At 43.3% G+C, this 20,549-nt stretch overlaps 1 protein-coding gene across 4 annotated transcripts; it reads left to right on the forward strand.

Annotated features, from left to right (window-relative positions):
- The first annotated feature begins 510 nt into the window (after positions 1-510).
- CCR8 (C-C motif chemokine receptor 8) lies at positions 511-20,525 on the forward strand. 4 transcript variants are annotated; one of them, XM_086366009.1, is made up of 3 exons: positions 511-799; positions 16,412-16,519; positions 18,626-20,525. In XM_086366009.1, the coding sequence occupies exons 1-3, from the start codon at positions 663-665 to the stop codon at positions 19,713-19,715; spliced, it is 1,335 nt and encodes a 444-aa protein (XP_086222135.1). In that variant the 5' UTR covers positions 511-662; the 3' UTR covers positions 19,716-20,525. The 4 variants fall into 4 exon arrangements, with proteins under 4 accessions (XP_086222135.1, XP_086222132.1, XP_086222133.1 ...); XM_086366006.1 differs by lacking the exon at positions 511-799 and adding an exon at positions 15,559-15,679 and having other exon boundaries at positions 16,407-16,519; XM_086366007.1 differs by lacking the exon at positions 511-799 and adding an exon at positions 15,559-15,679 and having other exon boundaries at positions 16,407-16,494.
- Positions 20,526-20,549: the final 24 nt, after the last annotated feature.

A 20,549-nucleotide genomic window follows, 5' to 3' on the forward strand; every position in this document is an offset into this window, starting at 1 on the left:
CATCCCAGCTCTTCAATAATAACAACCCATCATATTCATAAGGGCTAGAAAATTCCCCAAGCACATTCATACTTATTATCTCATTAAATCACAACATCTGCATGGAGACTTTGTGCCAATTTTATAGATGAAGATCCTAACCCCTTGTCAAAATGTGATCTGCAAGCTGACACCATTGGCATTGCTTGGGAGCCAGTTTGACATGCAGAATCTTGGGCTCAGACCTGCTGAGTCATGACCTGCCATTTAAGATGATTCCCAGGTGATCTGTGAGGGCTTCCCTTGTGGCTCAGCTGGTAAGGAATCTGCCTGCAATGAGGGAGACCTGGGTTCGATCCCTGGGTTGGGAAGATCCCCTGGAGATGGGAAAGGCTACCCATTAGATCGCAAAGAGTCGGACACGACTGAGCGACTTTTCACTTTCACAGGTGATCTGTGTGCACATTAAAGAGTGGAAGTGCTGGACTAAAGGATAGTGACTCTCCCAGCATTCCAGGACAGCATGATGGCTCACCTGGGATGAAAACCCAGGCTCCAAGAGGTAGAGGCACTGAGCCTTGTAATAAGGGGGAGAAAACCGAACCATCAAGCATCTTCTCAGGGCAACCACTGGACTTGTCTGGAAGAGCTCCATACATCACTTTGGTTGCCCTACTTGAGTGATGAGGGAGCAAAGGAAACAAACTGCTGTGCAAAAGAAGGAATTTGTGTTGATCCTGAGAACAAAGACAAAGGTGGGCAGAGAAATTAGGAGGAGAAAAGAGGAGGAGCGTGCCAGAGCCTTGGAGGAAGAGGTACAGTAATGTTTGTAAATTCTTGGTGGGAATGGATTGCTTTGGGGGAGTTGTTTTGTTTTTGGTAGACAGTGTGAATGGGTGGTGTTTTACACAAAGTGGAGTCTTGGAATGACACAGTGAAGCTGGGAACTGGCTGGTGCCGGACTGTTGTGAGCCCTCAGAGGGCCCTGGAACTGCATAGTGACTGTCTGGACCAGCTTATTTCCTGTTCTTGGAATCCCTAGGACCTTGCATAATATAGCCAAAATGTTTCTCGTATGAATGAACGAGAGCATAAAAAAAGTCCATAAATATTATCCTGTCCAACTCCCTCATTTTTTTCCCTGCCTGTTTGTTGTAGATTGGCTTTAAAAAATTTTATCATAAGATACATTAAATATTATAACATGAAAATACAGATATGCAATTTGAAAAAAAAGTAATAAAATGAATACCAATATAGTCACCTTTCCAAATCAAGAAACAGAACATCAAAGATTTTATGCTTTTTCTTACTTAATGTTTTTGACTGTGCCTCCAGCATGCAGGATCTTAGTTCCCTGACTAGGGATAGAACCCAGGCCCCTTGCAGTGGAAACGTGGAGTCTAAACCACTGAACCACCAGGAAAGTCTTTACATCTTCAAACAATCTGCAAATGTTTTCTTTTGTAAGCTTTGAGGTAGGAGCCTAAGTAACTTTTTCATATAGATAATCAATTTTGACTCAAGATTTGTTGAAAAAGTTTTCCTTTTCTCACTAAGCTGCAGTGCCAACTTGTTCTTAAAAAAAATTCTGTCTCTGAATAGGTTTGCTTCTGGGTTCCATCTTTGATTCTTTGATCTACCTGTTATTTTCAGTGTAAAACTATGTGATCTAATTACCAAAGCTTTATAATAATTACTCATATCTGACATGATGAGACCCCATATTCTTCTTCTTTAGCAGTATCTTGGCTCTTTATAGGCATTTGTGTTTCTAAATAAATTTTAGAATTAGTTTGTTAATCACCAAAATGTATTGTGAGAATTTTTTTATAATTATATAGAACCTTTAAGTCAGTTTGGGGGAGAACTCATATCTTTTGATATTTAGTCTTCTAAAGCATAAATAGGATATTTCTCTACAACTTTTATAAATTCTTTTATGTCTTTTAACAAAGTTTTATAATTTTTCTATAAAGATTCTTCCTCATTTATATATCAACACTTCATATTTATTGATGTTACAATAAAAAATCATTTTTAAAACTACATTTTATATATATTGTTGCAGAGACAGAAATGCAATGGAATTGTGTCATCAGCTTTCCGTTCAGCACTGTTGTGTAATTTTACTGCTAACTTTAGTATCTTATCTGTAGACTCTTTTGGATTTCCAAAAGAATGGGTTTGGTCTTTACCTTCCCATCTCCTATAAATTACGGTATCTTGTCTTCTGTCCCAGTCCTTATGCCATTTATTTGTTTCCCTTGACTTGTTGCACAGGTGAATATCTCTAGTACCAAGTAGAAGTGGTGGCAGAGAAGGCATAGTTTTCTTATTCCTAATTTTAGAGGGATCTGTTTTGACATTTCGTCACTGATGTTTGGTTTTGTAGTTTCAGGTTAAAGAAGCCCCATATTGAAGAATTTTTTAATGAAGAGATGTTGTTGTTTTTTTCCCCCTTTAAAAATGAACTGTAGTCCACATGTGGGAAATGCCTATAACATAAATGTATGCAGTTCTACACACTGAACCCATCTGTGTGACCACCACCTAGGTCCAGAGACAGCGTATCACCAGATCCTGAGATATGCCTTTCCATCTTATTACTCAACCCACAATGGTACCCAATCTTCCGATACCATAGGCTAATTTTACCTGTGTTTTAGTCTCTTATGTAAGTGGAGTCATAGTACTGCCTTTGTGACTGGCTTCTTTTGTTTTTCTAAATAATTATTTATTTATTATTGGCTGCACTGGGTCTTCATTGCTGCACTCGGGCTTCCTCTAGTTGCAGCCAGTGGGGGCGACTCTCGAGTTGCAGCATGCAGGCTTCTCATTGCAGTGGCTTCTCTTATTGTGAGCACAGGCTCGTGAGTACATGGGCTTCAGTAGTTGCTGCACATGATCTCAGTAGCTGAGGCTTGTGGGCTTAATTGCTCATGGCATATGGGATCTTCTTGGACCAGGGATTAAACCAGTGTCCACCTCATTGCAAAGTGAATTCTTAACCACATGAGTTTGAGTGAACTCTGGGAGTTGGTGATGGACAGGGAGGCCTGGCGTGCTGTGATTCATGGGGTCACAAAGAGTCGGACATGACTGAGTGACTGCACTGAACTGAACTGAACTGGACCACCAGGGAAGCCACAGGCTTCTTCTGTGCAATGTTATGTTAATATATTCATCTATACTCTTTTGTACAATTGTAGATCACTTATTCTTGACAATGAAATGTATGCTGTTGTGTGAATATACTGGAATCTATTTATCCTATGTTTGATGGGCATTTGGGTGGTTTCCTGTAAGTCTATTACGAATAGTTCAGTTCAGTTCAGTCTCTCAGTCGTGTCCGACTCTTTGCGACCCCATGAATCGCAGCACGCCAGGCCTCCCTGTCCATCACCAACTCCCAGAGTTCACTCAAACTCACATCCATCGAGTCAGTGATGCCATCCAGCCATCTCATCCTCTGTCGTCCCCTTCTCCTCCTGCCCCCATTCCCTCCCAGCATCAGAGTCTTTTCCAATGAGTCAACTCTTTGCATGAGGTGGCCAAAGTACTGGAGTTTCAGTTTTAGCATCATTCCTTCCAAAGAACACCCAGGACTGATCTCCTTCAGAATGGACTGGTTGGATCTCCTTGCAGTCCAAGGGACTCTCAAGAATCTTCTCCAACACCACAGTTCAAAAGCATCAATCCTTCGGCGCTCAGCTTTCTTCACAGTCCAACTCTCACATCCATACATGACTACTGGAAAAACCATAGCCTTGACTAGACAGACCTTTGTTGGCAAAGTAATGTCTTTGCTTTTTAATATGCTATCTAGGTTGGTTATAACTTTCCTTATGAATAGTACTGCTATGAATATACTAATACATGTATTTAGTGAAATATATACTTTTGTGTTTGATACATACCTCAGAGTAGCATTGGTAAACCATTGAAAATGTGCATGTTTCACTTTAGTAGAAAAATGCCACATTATTTTCCAAAGTGGTTGCAACAGTTTCCACTCCCACCAGCAGAGTTGGAGAGTTTCATTTGCTCCATATACATGCTGAATTTTATCAGTTTTCCTGCATCTTTTGAGATGACCATGTGCTCATAAGATTTTTTTTCCCATTAATCTGTTAATGTGGTGAATTACACTTCTCATTTTTCCTCGTGAAAAAGGAACCTCTCTTTCCTGGGATAAATCCAACTTGGTCAAGATGTACAAATTGTATGTTGCTTGATTTCATGTGCTATGGTTTTTGTAGAGTTTTCACCTCAGTCTTCATTAGTGGGGTTGGCCTATATTTGAGGGGGGAGGTTGCTCTAATAACTTTTTTTTTTTTTCACAAAATGAAAGAAAATGGCCCCAAGAACTAGGTATATTTAGACAACTGCACAATAGGGTCAGAGTCAAACCAGAACTGGAGATCCAACTGCCAGTGACAGCAAATCTGTACTGCAGCTCTGGTCTAGAACTCTTGGAGTAATGATGCCAGTTCCCTGAAAGGCTATGAATGCTAAGATAAACTCTTGACACCCTCCATTTCTAACAATTTTCGACTCCCTGTTTCTCCCATACTGTTTGGAAAACTGCAAATTTGATTTCCTCCTTGTTCACACGACAAGAGCTTAGCTCAGGCGTTCCCCAGTCAGAGGAATGAAACAAGGCTCTCACAGTAACCCTCCTGGGAATCTTTGGTGATATGTGCCTCTCTGCTGAGATCCCCAGACTAGATGAGTCTCACATACTCAGAAGGAACGGGTGGAGAGCACGGTTGTAGGGGCAGAAGAAGAAAACCTCTGCCTTTGTGAACCTGAGGCGTACTCTACCGTGTAGGCTTGGGTTGTCTCTCGCTCGCCTCCACTTTGCAGTGGGGGGCTCCTCTCCCGTCCCCACCCTCTTGCTGGTGCTGCTGCAGGGTGGAGAGCGCCTGGACCACAAGGCTCCGGCTCGCCCACCCCTCCCCGAGTTATTAACCACAAGGTTCCCTCACAGGAAACTGGTGAAAATGAGTATTCATGCCTCTTCAGCCAAGGCAGTACAGACCTTCAGTGTTTCATCTTTGAGAGAAGTTTGTCCACAAAAGCTTCCAGAACAGCAGCCCTGAGAGTTTGATGGGAAACGGGACATCCACATGGTCTCAAAATATCTCTCATAAATGGCTTATTAATAACAAAGGGAAAAATAGCAACCTTCCTACTGGCAGACAGTTGAATGAAATGAACAAGATTAATATCTCCAGTGCTGGGACTAATGGACATCACGCATTCCCTGAGAAGGACTCATCATTTCTGTAGCGTTTCTGCTGAAAATATTTAACGTGGACCTAATCACAGAGAATTATCAGACAAATCCAAACTGAGGGACATTCTGAAAAATAACTGGTCTGTATTCTTCTAAAAAATGTCAGTGTCTTAAAAACCAGAAGACGAGGTACAGTTTCTGATCAAAGATGAGCAAAAGGATTTGACAGTGGAATCCGTGCACCATCCTGGAGTGGATCCTGAACCAAGGGATGAAAAGTATTATAAAGGTCATCACCTGACATCGTTGTCACCTGACATCATCTGAAAACTGGTGAGATCGCAAAATAGACTTCTTAGAGAGTAATACCATGTTACTGTTAAATTTCTTGATCTTGATAACGGTGCCAAGGTGACATAAGAGAATGTCCTTGTTTTTTAGAAATTCACACTGAAGGGTTTATGGAATGTGATGCCAAAATTTTCAGCTGATTTAGAAAAAATATCTATATATCACATATATATGTGTGTGTGTGTATATATATATATAGAGAGAGAGAGTGCACAAGTGTGTCAAAACGTTAACAGTTGGTGAATCTTGGAGAAGAATATAGCAGTTTTTTCTATATTCTTGCAAGCGTTCTTTTCTGGATATTATTTCAGAACAATAAGTTTAAAAAAATGCTTTCATATCTAGCAAATGGAAAACCACAAAGGTAAATGATAAGGATCATCTGGTGGTTTGAATATAGAGTGTCATTATTAACATGTTCTTGGTGCTAGATGTCTTCAGAGGAAATCGCTTATCTTCTTAACCCTTTAAGAAAGGGATCATCACTCCACATGTGCAGATGAGAAAGATGAAGGCTACAGAGGTGAAATAAAACATTCAAGGTCACCCAGCAAAGAAGCAGCAGGGTTGGGATTCACTCGGGTCTGTGTGAAAGCCTTCAGGTGCCACAAATTCCCTGGGATGTGACCCTGACAAAAACTGATCAGAAGAGAAGGTGGCATTTATGTCTTCTTGGTTATAAGCTGTTGGGTCTTAATTCATCTGGCCTTTTCTGAGAACTACCTCTTCTTTCCAGGCACTGCCTTGGATGTAGTGAGTAGAGACCCCCTCCCCTAAAAAAAGGCAAGATGTGTGTAAAGTCCAAAGAACACAAGGGTGGACATGGACAAGATCTACAGTGAGAAACAAGGGTTTCTGGCAGCCCAGAGGGGAAGGAAGTTGGTTCCGACTGCCCTGATGATTTTGGGTAGCTCACTCTGTTTCTGAAGAAGAATGATGGAGGTAAGAGAAGGGGCGCTGGTGTCCACCTAGATGGTGTAACCTGGACTGGGACCAGTGCTGCCTCTTAGGAGCCATGTGGATCTTGGGAAAGTTGTCCAAAATACCTGTAGGGCTGATCTGAGAATCAGATTTAGTATAAATGAAATGCTGGTGCAGCAGGTTCGGGGCCTCTTTTAGGAGCTGTGGCCTCTGGGGACCTGGGAGTAGCTAAAAAGAAGACAGAGGTTGGTGGAGATCATATTGATGTTACCGTGTCTTTTCTCATCAAGAAACTAAAATAGAGGTGTCCCCAGCCTGGTTCCAAAATGGATATGCTGAACCAAACTTTAATGCGGGGGAGAAAAGTAAGAGGAATAATGCATTATTTTGTAAACTCTTCTTCTATGCAGGAAACAGGGCTGAATGGTATCAGGAAAGAAAGAGAGAAGCGTCTTAACAGTCTACCTTCACCCTTAACTCAGGAGTGCTTTTCCTGGGGCAGGGGAAGAAGTCTTCCTGGCTTCCCCTTAAGAGTTCCACATATGCCCGTGACTGCCAAAGCATCCTGTCTTTGGCAAACATCCCAGTCCCTAGGCTCCTCCTGCAGAAGCTGGAATCAATAGAATAGACAGTAACCATAGGGGCAGGGATTCAAAGGCGCCCACCATAAGACAACACAGTGAGCTCAAGTTTCACCAGCAGCGGAAATGCCCACTGCCTGAGGGCTAGTACTCAGTTCTGGGGCAGACTCAGCCTCAGGCCACTGACACTTAAAAAAGGAGCTGGGGTACTCCCATAACCCCAACCAGGGCCAAACATATAAGCTATGGCCGGCCCCTGAGGGGTGCTCACAGAATGGAGATATCATTACTATGTGAAGTCGAATATGCCACTTTGGTGTAAGGATTATTCTCAGCTACAGGCAGCTGAGAATCAGCCAGCAGAGGAAGAGTTCTTTGCCCTTCCCCTGGGTACCAAAAGCGAGGCATACGTTTCCCTCTGAGAAAGGTGCCCGCCCTGTACCAGAACAAGTGACTCTTATTACCAAAGATGAGTCGCTGACACCAAGTTTAGTGTGCGCAAACAGAACTTATTAAAATAGATCTTATCTTCCTTTAGTTCACTCATATATTTCCTTGACACTTCATCATAGTTCATCATCCCTGGAAGCCCAAACTTCCTTTCCTTCGTTGAAATGGTACATAAGCCTCCAAGCCTAACTGCTTTTTTGAGTTTCACCCCTTTTCTGTGGACACCTGTGGACCTAAACATATTCTGAATAAAAATTATGTCTTTTCTCTTAATCTGCCTTTTGTTAGTTTAATTCACAGACCCTCAGTTACTGAGTTAAGAAACTAGAGGAAAACAGTTTTCTCCCCAGCATATGCTTAATAATGATGAACTCAGACTTCCCTCGCACACCACTTTTTGTCATGTAAATACTTTTCTTCACTGGGAGAGAATTCCAAGTGGATTAGTAATTTCATCTATAATTTAGTTAGTAAGTTATTTACAAAATGGAAACCTCTCTGCTTTGCATTTATCAGTGATAGCCATTTTCTAAATGGCTAAAAACTTATTTTTGAAAAGATACCATATCATTATTAAAGAAAACTTTCAAAAACTTTCAAAATGAAGAGGAACAGTCTAATATCTGACTTTGAATTTCTGCCTGTTCCATTCCAGAATGTGATCCCATGCATCCGTGTCTTGACAGTTGTACCAGATATACCACCTTAATCTGCTTTTCTCATCATAAAGATTTTTCTGGGTTTCTACATAGTTCTCATATGAGTTCTTCCTTTCGTTATTCATCATTCTTCAGAGAGCCATTTACCTCCTAGGACTTCTGTGACGAAAGTGCCATGGCTTGCTAAACTCCTTAAAGGGGAGTATAATATATAATTTCATCTTTTTATCTCTTCTAATGACTAGAGCAGTGCTGGGAATATGCTTAGTTCTCAGTGTTTGCAGCCTTGGGAAAAAAATGTTCATAGAAGACAAATTCTAGGAATAAAGAACCATGTAAAAGACTAAGAGGTCTTATCAGTTCTTCTTGCATACAATATAGCATAAGTTTCCAGAAAATACAGCTAAAAATACGAATATTATACTACAAACCACACATTTTTCTCCATGTTCAACCCTTCAGAGCAATATTGTGGTCATACCTTTGATTGTATGCAGGCGATGTTCCTGACCACTCTTATACAGGAAATAAATATTTAGCAGTAACAAAAAAGTCTGTTTATTGTAGCTTTGTGGGGAGGTAATCTATGTGAATCTATATTTAAGTTATGACCTAAATCAAATCCCTTACAATTATACAGTGGAAGTGAGAAATAGGTTCAAGGGATTAGAACTGATAGAGTGCCTAAAGAACTATGGACGGAAGTTCGTGACATCATACAGGAGGCAGTGATCAAGACCATCCCCAAGAAAAAGAAATGCAAAAAAGCAAAATGGTTGAGGAGGCCTTACCAATAGCTGTGAAAAGAAGAGAAGCAAAAGGCAACGGAGAAAAGGAAAGATATACCCATTTGAATGCAGAGTTCCAAAGAATAGCAAGGAGAGATAAGAAAGCCTTCCTCAGCAATCAATACAAAGAAACAGAGGAAAATAACAGAATGGGAAATCTCTTCAAGATCTCTTCAAGAAAATTAGAGATACCAAGGGAGCATTTCATTGAAGATGGGCTCAATAAAGGACAGAAATGGTATGGACCTAACAGAAGCAGAAGATATTAAGAAGAGGTGGCAAGAATACACAGAAGATCTATACAAAAAAAGATCTTAATGACCCAGATAACCACGATGGTGTGATCACTCACCTAGAGCCAGACATCCTGGAATGCAAAGTCAAGTAGGCCTTAGGAAGCATCACTACGAACAAAGCTAGTGGAGGTGATGGAATTCCAGTTGAGCTATTTCAAATCCTGAAAGATGATGCTGTCAAAGTGCTGCGCTCAATATGCCAGCAAATTTGGAAAACTCAGCAGTGGCCACAGGACTGGAAAAGGTCAGTTTTCATTCTGATCCCAAAGAAAGGCAATGCCAAAGAATGCTCAAACTACCGCACAATTGCACTATCTCACACGCTAGCAAAGTAATGCTTAAAATTCTCCAAGCCAGGCTTCAGCAATACATGAACCATGAACTTCCAGATGCTCAAACTGGTTTTAAAAAAGGCAGAGGAACCAGAGATCAAATTGCCAACATCCGCTGGATCATCAAAAAGCAAGAGAATTCCAGAAAAACATCTATTTCTGCTTTATTGACTATGCCAAAGCCTTTGACTGTGTGGATCACAATAAACTGGAAAATTCTGAAAGAGATGGGAATACCAGACCACCTGACCTGCCTTTTGAGAAACCTGTATGCAGGTCAGGAAGTAACAGTTAGAACTGGACATGGAACAGCAGACTGGTTCCAAATAGGAAAAGGAGTACGTCAAGGCTGTATATTGTCACCCTGCTTATTTAACTTATATGCAGAGTACATCACGAGAAGTGCTGGGCTGGATGAAGCACAAGCTGGAATCAAGATTGCCAGGAGAAGTATCAATAACCTCAGATATGCAGACGACACCACCTTTATGGCAGAAAGTGAAGAAGAACTAAAAAGCCTCTTGATGAAAGTGAAAGAGGAGAGTGAAAAGTTGGCTTAAAGCTCAACATTCAGAAAACTAAGATCATGACATCTGGTCCCATCACTTCATGGCAAATAGATGGGGAAACGGTGGAAACAGTGGCAGACTATTTCTGGGGGCTCCAAAACCACTGCAGATGGTGATTGCAGCCATGAAATTAAAAGACGCTTACTCTTTGGAAGGAAAGTTACGACCAACCTAGACAGCATATTAAAAAGCAGAGACATTACTTTGTGGACAAAGGTACGTCTGGTTAAAGCTGTGTGTTTTCCAGTAGTCATGTATGGATGTGAGAGTTGGACTGTGAAGAAAGCTGAGCACCAAAGAATTGATGCTTTTGAACTGTGGTGTTGGAGAAGACTCTTGAGAGAGTCCCTTGGGCTGCAAGGAGATCCAACCAGTCCATCCTAAAGGAGATCAGTCCTGGGTGTTCATTGGAAGGACTGATGTTGAAGCTGAAACTCCACTACTTCGGCCACCTGATGCGAAGTACTGACTCATTTGAAAAGACCCTGATGCTGGGAAAGATTGAAGGCGGAAGGAGCAGGGGACGACAGAGGATGAGATGGTTGGATGGCACCACTGACTCAGTGGACACGAGTTTGAGTAAACTCAGGGAGTTGGTGATGGACAGGAAGGCCTGGCGTTCTGCAGTCCATGGGGTCGCAAAGTCAGACACAACTGAGCGACTGAACTGAACTGAACTGTCTCTGATAGAGGCAGTCCAGCACTTCTATGTCCTAGAGAATTACCTAGATATGAACTCTGCTGCTGCTGCTGCTAAGTTGCTTCATTCATGTCTGACTCTGTGCGACCCCATAGATGGCAGCCCACCCGCTCCTCTGTCCCTGGGATTCTCCAAGCAAGAATACTGGAGTGGGTTGCCATTTCCTTCTGCAATGCATGCATGCATGCTGAGTCTCTTCAGTCGTGTCCAACTCTGTGTGACCCCATGGACAGCAGCCCACCAGGCTCCTCTGTCCGCAGAATTCTCTAGGCAAGAGTACGGGGGTGGGTTGCCATTTTCTTCTCTAGATATGAACTCAGACACCAGAAAATATTTCTAGGAGATGAGATTGCAGACAAAGGAGAATGGATTTAGAAGTCATGAAGCAAGATGTAGAGGAATACAAAGCCATTCTACATTGCATTTTATATCTTTGTCAAGAGGTTTTCTTAAAAAAATAAAGTCCGTCCCTGAGGGTATTCCTTTCAGGATCTAGTGAATGTTTCTGTGCAACAGAAGATGGACCTGGATAAAGCACTGATTCTTGAGCCCTGCATGACCTTGGCTGTGTAGTCTGGTTCTGGCTGCTTTCTTCTAGGATGCTGGGATCCCTGCCTTGTGTCGAAAATTGAGGAATGGAGGCTTCTCTTTAACTCCATCACAGTCTAGATCTGTAGAGCCCAGGTATAGTAGCTTGGATAAAAGCCAGTTAAGGATGCTGTGCTGTGCTGTGCTGAGTCGCTCAGACATGTCCAGCTCTTTGCAACTCCATGGATATAGCCCACCAGGCTCCTCTGTCCATGGGAATTCTCCAGGCAAGAATACTGGGAGATCCTCTTCCAGGGGATCTTCCCAACCCACGGATCGAATCGGGGTCTCCTGCATTGCAGGTGGATTCTTTACCAGCTGAGCTACCAGGGAAGCCCCCAACCAAAGATATCAAGTCCTAATCCCTGAAATTTGTAAATGTAACCTTATTTAGAAAAAGGGTCTTTGCAGATGTGGTTAGGTCAAGGATCTTACGATAGAGAGATTATCGTGAATTATTGAGATGGAACCTAAATGCGGTCTCAAGAGTCTTTATAAGATAGAAGCAGAGGGAGAGTTCACGTAGCTCACAGAGGAGACAGCGATGTAAAGACAAAGGCAGAGATTGGTGTGATGTAACCCCAAGCCCAGGACTGCTGGGGCTGCCACCAGGAGCCGGAAAAGCCAAGGAAGGATTCTCTCTGAAGATCCTGGAGAAAGCTCAGTCATCTGAACTCCAAAAGTGTGAGAGAATAAATTTTAATGTTTCAAGCCACCAAGTCTGCAGTAATTTTTTTTTTTTTTACAGCAACCTCAGTAAACTTGGATACATGGCCAGGGCAGACACAGGTCTACAGGGGCCCAGACCAGCTGTCTGTGATGGCCCTGGAACTGAGCAAGAGGCGGTCCTTTGGTCCAGGCTGTGAGGTCCTCTCCCCAGTGCCTCACCTGACTCCCTCATCTTCATAGCGCCTCATATACCATTCAGCTTATTGGAAAACTTCAGTCCACCAGGTGAAGGAACAGTAAATAGCAGGATTTCAAGGAACTCACAGTAAGGATGCCTGGGAGTATAAATCAGCCGCAGAAACACCTCTGCTGACTGGGCTTGCCTCTGCCCAAGTCAGGTTGCTCAGTCGAACTTGGCCTCGACCAAGTGGTCCGGCTTTGTGGAGTGGAGGAAACAGGCAGGATAGAGGCCAGCCCAGTCCCCAACGCCCCTTGGCCCCTGCTCAGTTACCCTGCATAAAGCAAGGATGTCTGTGCCAAGTCCCGTGCCATCATTCTAGCCCTACGTGGAAGCTGGTCTTGGGGGAATTCCACCCAGTCCCTGAGGCCTGCGTGGCCCAGACGGGGAGAGGTCCATGGTCCCTTCCACAACTTCAGGTAAAGCAGGTATCATAGTTTCCGCCCTTGTGATGTGAATCAGCAGTAACTGTGAGCCCCCGAGTCTCCCTGTCTGTGAACCATTGATCTTTGCTTATCACTGACAAAACTCTTGTAAAAGATCTGAGGTTTTCCCCAAACTACGTCAGCCTATGAATAATGTGGGTGAGGGGAATTACCTAGATATGAACTCGGACACCAGCGGTTATTTACATGAGATGAAATTGCAGACAAAGGAGAATGGATTTAGAGGTCATGAAACGAAACATAGAGGAACACATAGCCATTCTAAACTGCATCTAAAGAAAGAAGTTGAAAGTGTAGCATTGAAACGGATGTCAATCCGCCTGGGGGAATTCTTAGCTCGCTCCCTGCGTTTCCACGGGGAACTTCCACATCCCTCCAGAAGGGGGAGCAGTAGCGGAAAAGACAGCTCTGGTTCCACCTCTCTTCCTGACGGAGGTGGGGGGTTGGGGGTGGGGTTGGTGGCGGTGATGAGTTCCTATGACTAGCAGGTGGGGAAATTTTGTCACTTGTATCCGTTGGACCACAAAAGCTAGAGGAATGGGCCCCTTTCTCTGTTACCTTTTTAGGGCAGCCTGAACTCCACAGTAAAGGTGCCCGTGGCTGTAGACCTTCGTGGTGAGGTGACCGAGTTGGTCTGGTTTTGTCAGGTTATATCCCTGCTTCTTGATACTGAGGCAGGAGACTGTCCTCAATGCGGATGACTGAACTTATCCCAGCGACCTGGTCTCACAAACAGAAATAAACCATGAGTTCATCACTTCACAATTCTGTTCCTGAAGTGCCTGTTCTCTACACCCTAAGGAAGAATCTGCTGCATTTCTACACACTAAAAATGAAATATCAGAAAGAGCCAGTTTAAAGAAAAGTCCCACTTAAGACTGCATAGGGATTTCCCTGGCCATCCAGTGGTTAAGACTTCACGCTTCCACTGCTGGGGGTGCAGATTTGATCCCTGGTCGGGGAACTAGGATCCCATATGCCATGTGGCACAGCCAAAAAAATTAATGAGTAAAATAAATCTTTAAAAAATCACAGTAAAGGAAGCCCTAAGAATAAGCTTAACCAAGAAGGTGAAAGATGTATACTCTGAAAACTAGAAAATATTGATGAAGGAAATTAAAGATGATTCAATGAAATGGAAAAATATCTCCTCCCCTTGGATTGGAAGAATTAGCCCCCCGTTCCACTGAACCCCAAGGCAACCACTGATTGTTTGCTGTCTCTGTCATTTTGCCTTTTCCAAAACATTCTCCTGTAGTTGGAGTCATACAGCATGTAGCCTCTTCAGACAGGCTCCTTTCAGCTAGCAATACGCACTTTAAGGCTTCTGCTTGTGGCTCGATAGCTGGTTTTTTAAGATCACTGAAAAACATGTCACTGTGTACAGGACCACAGTCCTGTTTATCCATTCATCTATCAAAGGACATCTTGGTGGATTCTCATTTTTTGGCAATTATAAGTAATGTTGCTATACATATTTGTGCTCAGATTTTTGTGTGGATATGTTTTCAACTCATCTGGGTAGAAATCAGGAGCATGCTACTGGATTATATGGTAAGCCTATTCTAGCTTTGTAAGAAATTACCAAACTGTCTCCCATAGTGGTTGTACCAGTTTGCATTTCCACCAGCAATAAATGAGAGCGCCTCTTAATCTTCTTTTTGTAAAAAATTAATTGATATGCTTTTCTCTTGTTAATCTTTAAAATATTTGTTTTTATTTATTTGGCTGCACCAGCTCTTAGTTGCAGCATGCAGGATCTTCAATCTTTGCTGCAGTGTGCGGGATCTTTGGTTGTGTGAACTCTTAGCTGCCGCATGTGGGATCTAGTTCCCCGACCAGGGGTTGAACCCAGGCCCTTGCACTGGGACCATGGGGTCTTAGGCAGTGGACCACCAGGGAAGTCCCTTAATCTTCTTCCTCTCCAGTATTTGGTGTTTTGATTTTAGCCATTCTAACAAGTGTGTAATGATAATTTACTGGTGCTTTAATATGCGGTTCCTTCTTGTTTTTTCATACACTAATCTTTCATCTGTATGTGTTCTTTGGTGAGATCTATTTTTGAAGTTTTGGGGTTTTTTTGTTATAGTGTTTTGTTTTAGCATTGTCACTATGTGTGATTTTTAAGCATTAAAAAAAAGTAGAAGTATAGTTGATGTTCAATATTACATATGTACAATATGACATATCACGGGTGTACACTAAAGTGATTCACAATTTTTAGAAGTTAGACTCCAGTTATAGTTATTACAAAATATTGCCTCTGTTCCCTTATTATTAATATATCCTTGTAGCTTATTTTATCAGAGAAGGAAATGGCAACCCACTCCAGTACTCTTGCCTGGAAAATCCCATGGGTGGAGGAGCCTGGTAGGCTGCAGTCCATGGGGTCGATAAGAATCAGACACGACTGAGCTACTTCACTTTCCCTTTTCACTTTCATGCATTGGAGAAGGAAATGGCAACCCACTCCAGTGTTCATGGCTGGAGAATCCCAGGGACGGGGGAGCCTGGTGGGCTGCCATCTATGGGGTGTCACAAAGTCGGACACGACTGAAGCGACTTAGCAGCAGCAGCAGCTTATTTTATACCTAATAGTTCCTACCTCTTAATTCCCTACCTCTACCTTGCCCCTCCCTCTCCCCACTGGTAACCACTAGTATGTTCTCTAAATGAGATCAATTTTTTTTAACTTTAAAAATCATTGTAGGGAGCATCAGTAGACCCACCCCTATTTTGCCACCAACCACAGATAGATAAGATAGCTGCAGAGAAGCTGTTCTCCACTGAGCTGCAGACACACAGCAGTGCAGCCTGAGACAAAGAAATTAGCAACACTGAAAACCTCTAGAAGGAAGGCTCTAATTAAGGTAGGTATTAATAAGCATCCTTGGGAAAGAAAGACATAAGAAGCAAGGATAGTTTATGTCCTTGGGGTGAGGCCGGGATTTCAGAAATCTGGCACAAGAGGTGACACTTTTCTTTGCATATCCCCAGTGTTTACAAACCCCGCTTATGTCTCAGTGCCTGTCCATAGCGGTCTAGTGGAGAAAAGCAAACCATGCCATTTCTCTGCAGGATGCTAGGAGGGTGTCAAAGCTCCCCAAGAGTGGGAAGGTGGATAGCAGAAGATTCTGCCTATCCCCAGGCATCTGGGGAGGAATCTATCCTTACGCTGTGTGCATTGCGTCAATGACAGGAAGGCATGTAGGTATGTTTCTCAAGGAACAAAGCTGGCAAGCAAATTTCATCCCTGACTAGATGCTAACTTAAATGACCACAGGCTGCTGCTGCTGCTAGTTAAGTCACTTCAGTCGTGTCCAACTCTGTGCGACCCCCTAGACGGCAGCCCACCAGGCTCCGCCGTCCCTGGGATTCTCCAGGCAAGAACACTGGAGTAGGTTGCCATTTCACATCCCACCAAACCCTGAAAAGCCTTCTTGGCCTCCTTCTCACAAACTGAAAAGCCTCCTTTTCAGTTTGAAAAGCAAGTCCGAGTTTACTCTGCTACAAAGTAATCTAGAGATTGGAAGCCAGATGGTCTAGATTCTAAAAGATTGTAGCTTTTTTACTCTTAATTTTTTTTTTAACCCACAGTGAAGTACAGAAAAGAACGAGGATTTGGAGAAGACAGATGCGGTTTTTGAGTCCTGGCTCTGTTGCCTCACCCTTTGTGTAACTTCAGGTACTGGACAAAAGCTGAGACTCAGGTATGATTGTAACTCCAGAAAGAGAAAGGAGATAGTACCTGCTTCACAGGCATGCAAGAGGAATAAATGAGACGCATGTAAATTCTTGGTGCGCTGTGATAAATGGTAGGGCTTGCTAATACTTTCCACAGATTTTAATGATGGAGGAACATGGTGGGGAATGTGGAGTGGATAGGAAGGATCTAGGGAAGAAAATGAGTTGAAGACTTCCTCTTATCCCAGGATATTAGGAGAGCAGAACAGAAGGACCATGAACTGAAAATTGTTTTTTAAAGTAACTGTAAAAGACAAGTGGGGAGGAAGATGTAGGAGGGGAGACTCCTGTTTTGAAAGATGCTAGCCACATAAAAAAGAGACCCACCTCCATACTTCAGAAACTGTCTTAAAATCTATTTTGTGTATATACTTAGGTGAAATTAATATGTTTAAAAATGGCTAACTTGATTCGCATTTCAAATTATAGAAATGTGGCATGGTGGAGAGGGATGTCTAAGTGTCCAATAATCAAATGCCTTGGAAAAATCGTTAAGTCTAGATCAAAATTGCCTTGAATGTAAATATCAGTTTGAGGAGAATGATCATGTTTTAAATGTTGAATCTTCCCTTCAAGTTGTTCATCTCTGTTGCAGAAGGAAGGAAGGGAGGAAAGGGGAAAGAATCAAAAGCAAATATGGCAATATGCTGGCAATTGCTAATTCTGAGAGGTAGAACTATAGGTTTTTAAGTTTTCTTGGCAAATTTTGACTTTTCTTATCCCAGCGAATCCCTCTGTATTAGTTAGCCTGGGAAGATTTCAACTTTTTAAAATGCAAATAGGCTTTACTTTCTAGAGAAGTTTCAAGTTTACAGAAAATTTGCATAGAAAAGGCAGAGAGGTCCCATGGTGGAGGTGGTGGTGGTGGTTTAGTCACTAAGTTATGTCTGACTTTTTGCGACCCCCACATGGACTATATAGCCCGCCAGGCTCCTCTTTCCATGGGATTTTCCAGGCAAGAATACTGGAGTGAGCTGCCATTCTCTTCTCCAGGGGATCTTCCTGACCCAGGGATCGAACCCAGGTCACCTGCATTGCAGGCAGATTCTTTACCAACTGAGCCACCAGGGAAGCCCCAGAGAGGTTCCATATAGCCCCTGTATTGTTATTCTGTTTAAGCTGCCATCACAAAATGCCAGGTGGCTTAAATGACAGGACCTTATTTTCTCACAGTTCTGGGGCTAGAAGTCAAGAGCAAGATGCTGACAAATTGGATTTCTGGTGAGAGCCTTTAGGGCTGCCTTCACACTTGGTTGTCGTCTTACAAGGACACCAGTCCAGTTGGATCAGGGCCCCATCTGGTGATCTCCTTTAACTTGCCTCCTTATTGGACTGTCTTCAAGTTGAGTGACGCTGGGGGTGTCTTGGTCAGTTTGGGCTCCTGTAAACAGAATGCCATAGACTGGGTGGCTGACAACAACAAAATTTATTTATCACACTTCTAGAGTCTGCGAAATGCAAGATCAAGGTACCCAAGCAGTCAGGTTCTAGTGAGAGCCCTCTTCCAGGTTGCTAACTGCCAAATTTTCACTGTATCCTCACACACTCTAGAGCAGAGAGAGGAAGCAAGCTCTCCTGTTCTTCTCATAAGGGCTTTCTTCCCATGAGGGTGGAGCCCTCAGGCGTGTGTGCGTGATAAGTTGCTTCAGGTGTGTCTGACTCTTTGCAACCCCATGGACTGTAGCTCACCAGGCTCCTCTGTCCAAAGGATTCTCCAGGCAAGAATACTGGAGTGGGTTGCCATGCCCTCCTCCAGAGGATCTTCCCAACCCAGGGATCGAACCTGTGTCTCTTACATCTACCTGTATTAGCTGGCGGGTTCTTTATACTGGCCCCACCTGGGAAGCCCTGCACCCTCCTGACCTCACTTAATTTGATCACTTTCCAAAGGCTTCATCTCCTGATACCATCACAATAGGGGTAAGGTTTCAACACACAAAGTTTGGAAGGACACATTTAGTCCATAACAGGGCTTTAGGGCTTCAACATATGAACTTGGTGGGGAGCGGTGGGGCACAATTCAGTCCGTATTTTTAAATAAAAAATATCACTAAGAAATGAATGTCTCTTAGGTGCCTCTGTGGCTGGCTTCCTCCTGCCTTGATGGATTACACACCTGAGCCCAATTTGACAACAGCAACTGACTTCTACTATCCTGACATCTACTCGAGCCCCTGCGATGGGGAGGGGAGAGAGAGCAAGCTGCTTCTTGCTGTCTTCTACTGCATCCTGTTTGTATTTGGTCTTCTGGGCAACAGCCTGGTCATCCTAGTCCTTGTCGCCTGCAAGAAACTGAGGAGTGTCACGGATGTATACCTCTTGAACCTGGCCCTGTCTGACCTGCTTTTTGTCTTCTCCTTCCCCTTTCAGACCCACTATCAACTGGACCAGTGGGTGTTCGGGACCATAATGTGCAAGGTGGTCTCTGGCTTTTATTACATCGGCTTCTTCAGCAGCATGTTCTTTATAACCCTCATGAGTATGGACAGGTACCTGGCGGTTGTCCATGCCGTATATGCCTTGAAAGTGAGGACGATCAGCATGGGCACAGCCCTGAGTCTGGTGGTGTGGCTGACTGCCCTGGTGGCCACCAGCCCGTTACTAGTGTTTTACCAAGTGGCCTCCGAAAATGGCATCCTGCAGTGTTACTCCTATTACAATCAGCAGACGCTGAAGTGGAAGATCTTCATCCACTTTGAAGTGAACATCTTAGGCCTGCTGATCCCGTTCAGCATCCTGATGTTCTGCTATATCCGCATCCTGCACCAGCTGAAGAGCTGCCAGAACCACAACAAGACCAAGGCCATTAAGCTCGTGCTCATCGTGGTGGTTGCCTCCCTACTCTTCTGGGTCCCTTTCAACACGGTCCTCTTCCTCACTTCCCTGCATGACATGCACGTCCTGGATGGGTGTGTCATGAGCCAGCAGCTGACCTATGCCACGCACGTCACAGAGACCATTTCCTTCACCCACTGCTGCGTGAACCCTATTATCTATGCGTTCATGGGTGAGAAATTCAAGAAACACCTATCAGAACTATTTCGGAAGAGTTGCAGCCACACCTTAGTCTACATAGGGAGACAGGTCTCTAGGGAGGTCTTGGAAAAATCATCCTCGAATCAGCAGTCCACTCGCTCCTCCACCGTAGACTACATTCTGTGAGTCCGTGCAGGGCAGAGCATCCCCCTGCCTCCATCATCCACCTTCTTGAAACAGAAACGATTCACACTGGAGTTGGAGGCTACATTGAAGGGAGATTCTTACAAAGCTGGCTACAGACACAAGACTTCTTTCATGATATTCAGTGAATTACTACTATTGCAAGTCAACCCTCTCAACTTTCAAAGACTTTGTCACTATTTTCTAAAAATAGTCCATATGTTTCACTGTGTTAGCTATAGGGATTTTCCTCCCCTAGGTTTTGGAGTATCTTTATCAAATACCAGCTTAAATTTTATCAAATGCTTTCTCCTTATCTATTGAGGTGATCATGTAGTTTTCCTCCGTTATTCTGTTAATTTCGTGAACTATATTGATAGGTTTTCTTATTTTAAATCAACTCATGTTTTCCCTAGAAAAAATGACCTCATGTTTATGATCATTTTAACAAAAAACAATTGGCTTCTCTTGGGATTTTTGTGTCTGTGTTCATGAGAGATACTGACCCGCAACACTTGTGACGTGGGAAGTGCCTCAGATCTTGAACCATGCTGGCCTTGCTCAGGACATTGCAAGGGACACCTTGGATTTCCTGTCTGGACCCTGCTCCTCACTTGCAAGCTGGCCTGAGGTAGCATCTCTGCATGTCAAGGCAGACACGTGTAAGATAAGGTTGAAGATGGTGATGATGGTGTTTTCTGTCTTGCCTGCTCCATAGACCTACCCGATGTCCCACCTATAGCCTATAAATATCTTCATACACATAAAAGTTTGTTATTACTGTAATAAAAATACACAGCATATAACATTTTACTAGCTGTGCAGTTTTGGGCGAGG

Source organism: Bos grunniens, chromosome 22, assembly GCF_055505025.1.
Source record: "Bos grunniens cultivar Pamir isolate PY7600 chromosome 22, Bosgru_T2T1.0, whole genome shotgun sequence".
In the NCBI taxonomy this organism is placed as follows: domain Eukaryota; kingdom Metazoa; phylum Chordata; class Mammalia; order Artiodactyla; family Bovidae; genus Bos; species Bos grunniens.

Excerpts from the sequence above, each read along its gene's own strand:
- CCR8 (XM_086366009.1), top strand. The coding sequence starts at position 663 with ATGAGGGAGCAAAGGAAACAAACTGCTGTGCAAAAGAAGGAATTTGTG. Across the intron at positions 800-16,411 it reads GCCTTGGAGGAAGAGGTACA|TACAGAAAAGAACGAGGATT; the intron begins GTAATGTTTGTA and ends CCCACAGTGAAG. Across the intron at positions 16,520-18,625 it reads GGACAAAAGCTGAGACTCAG|GTGCCTCTGTGGCTGGCTTC; the intron begins GTATGATTGTAA and ends AATGTCTCTTAG.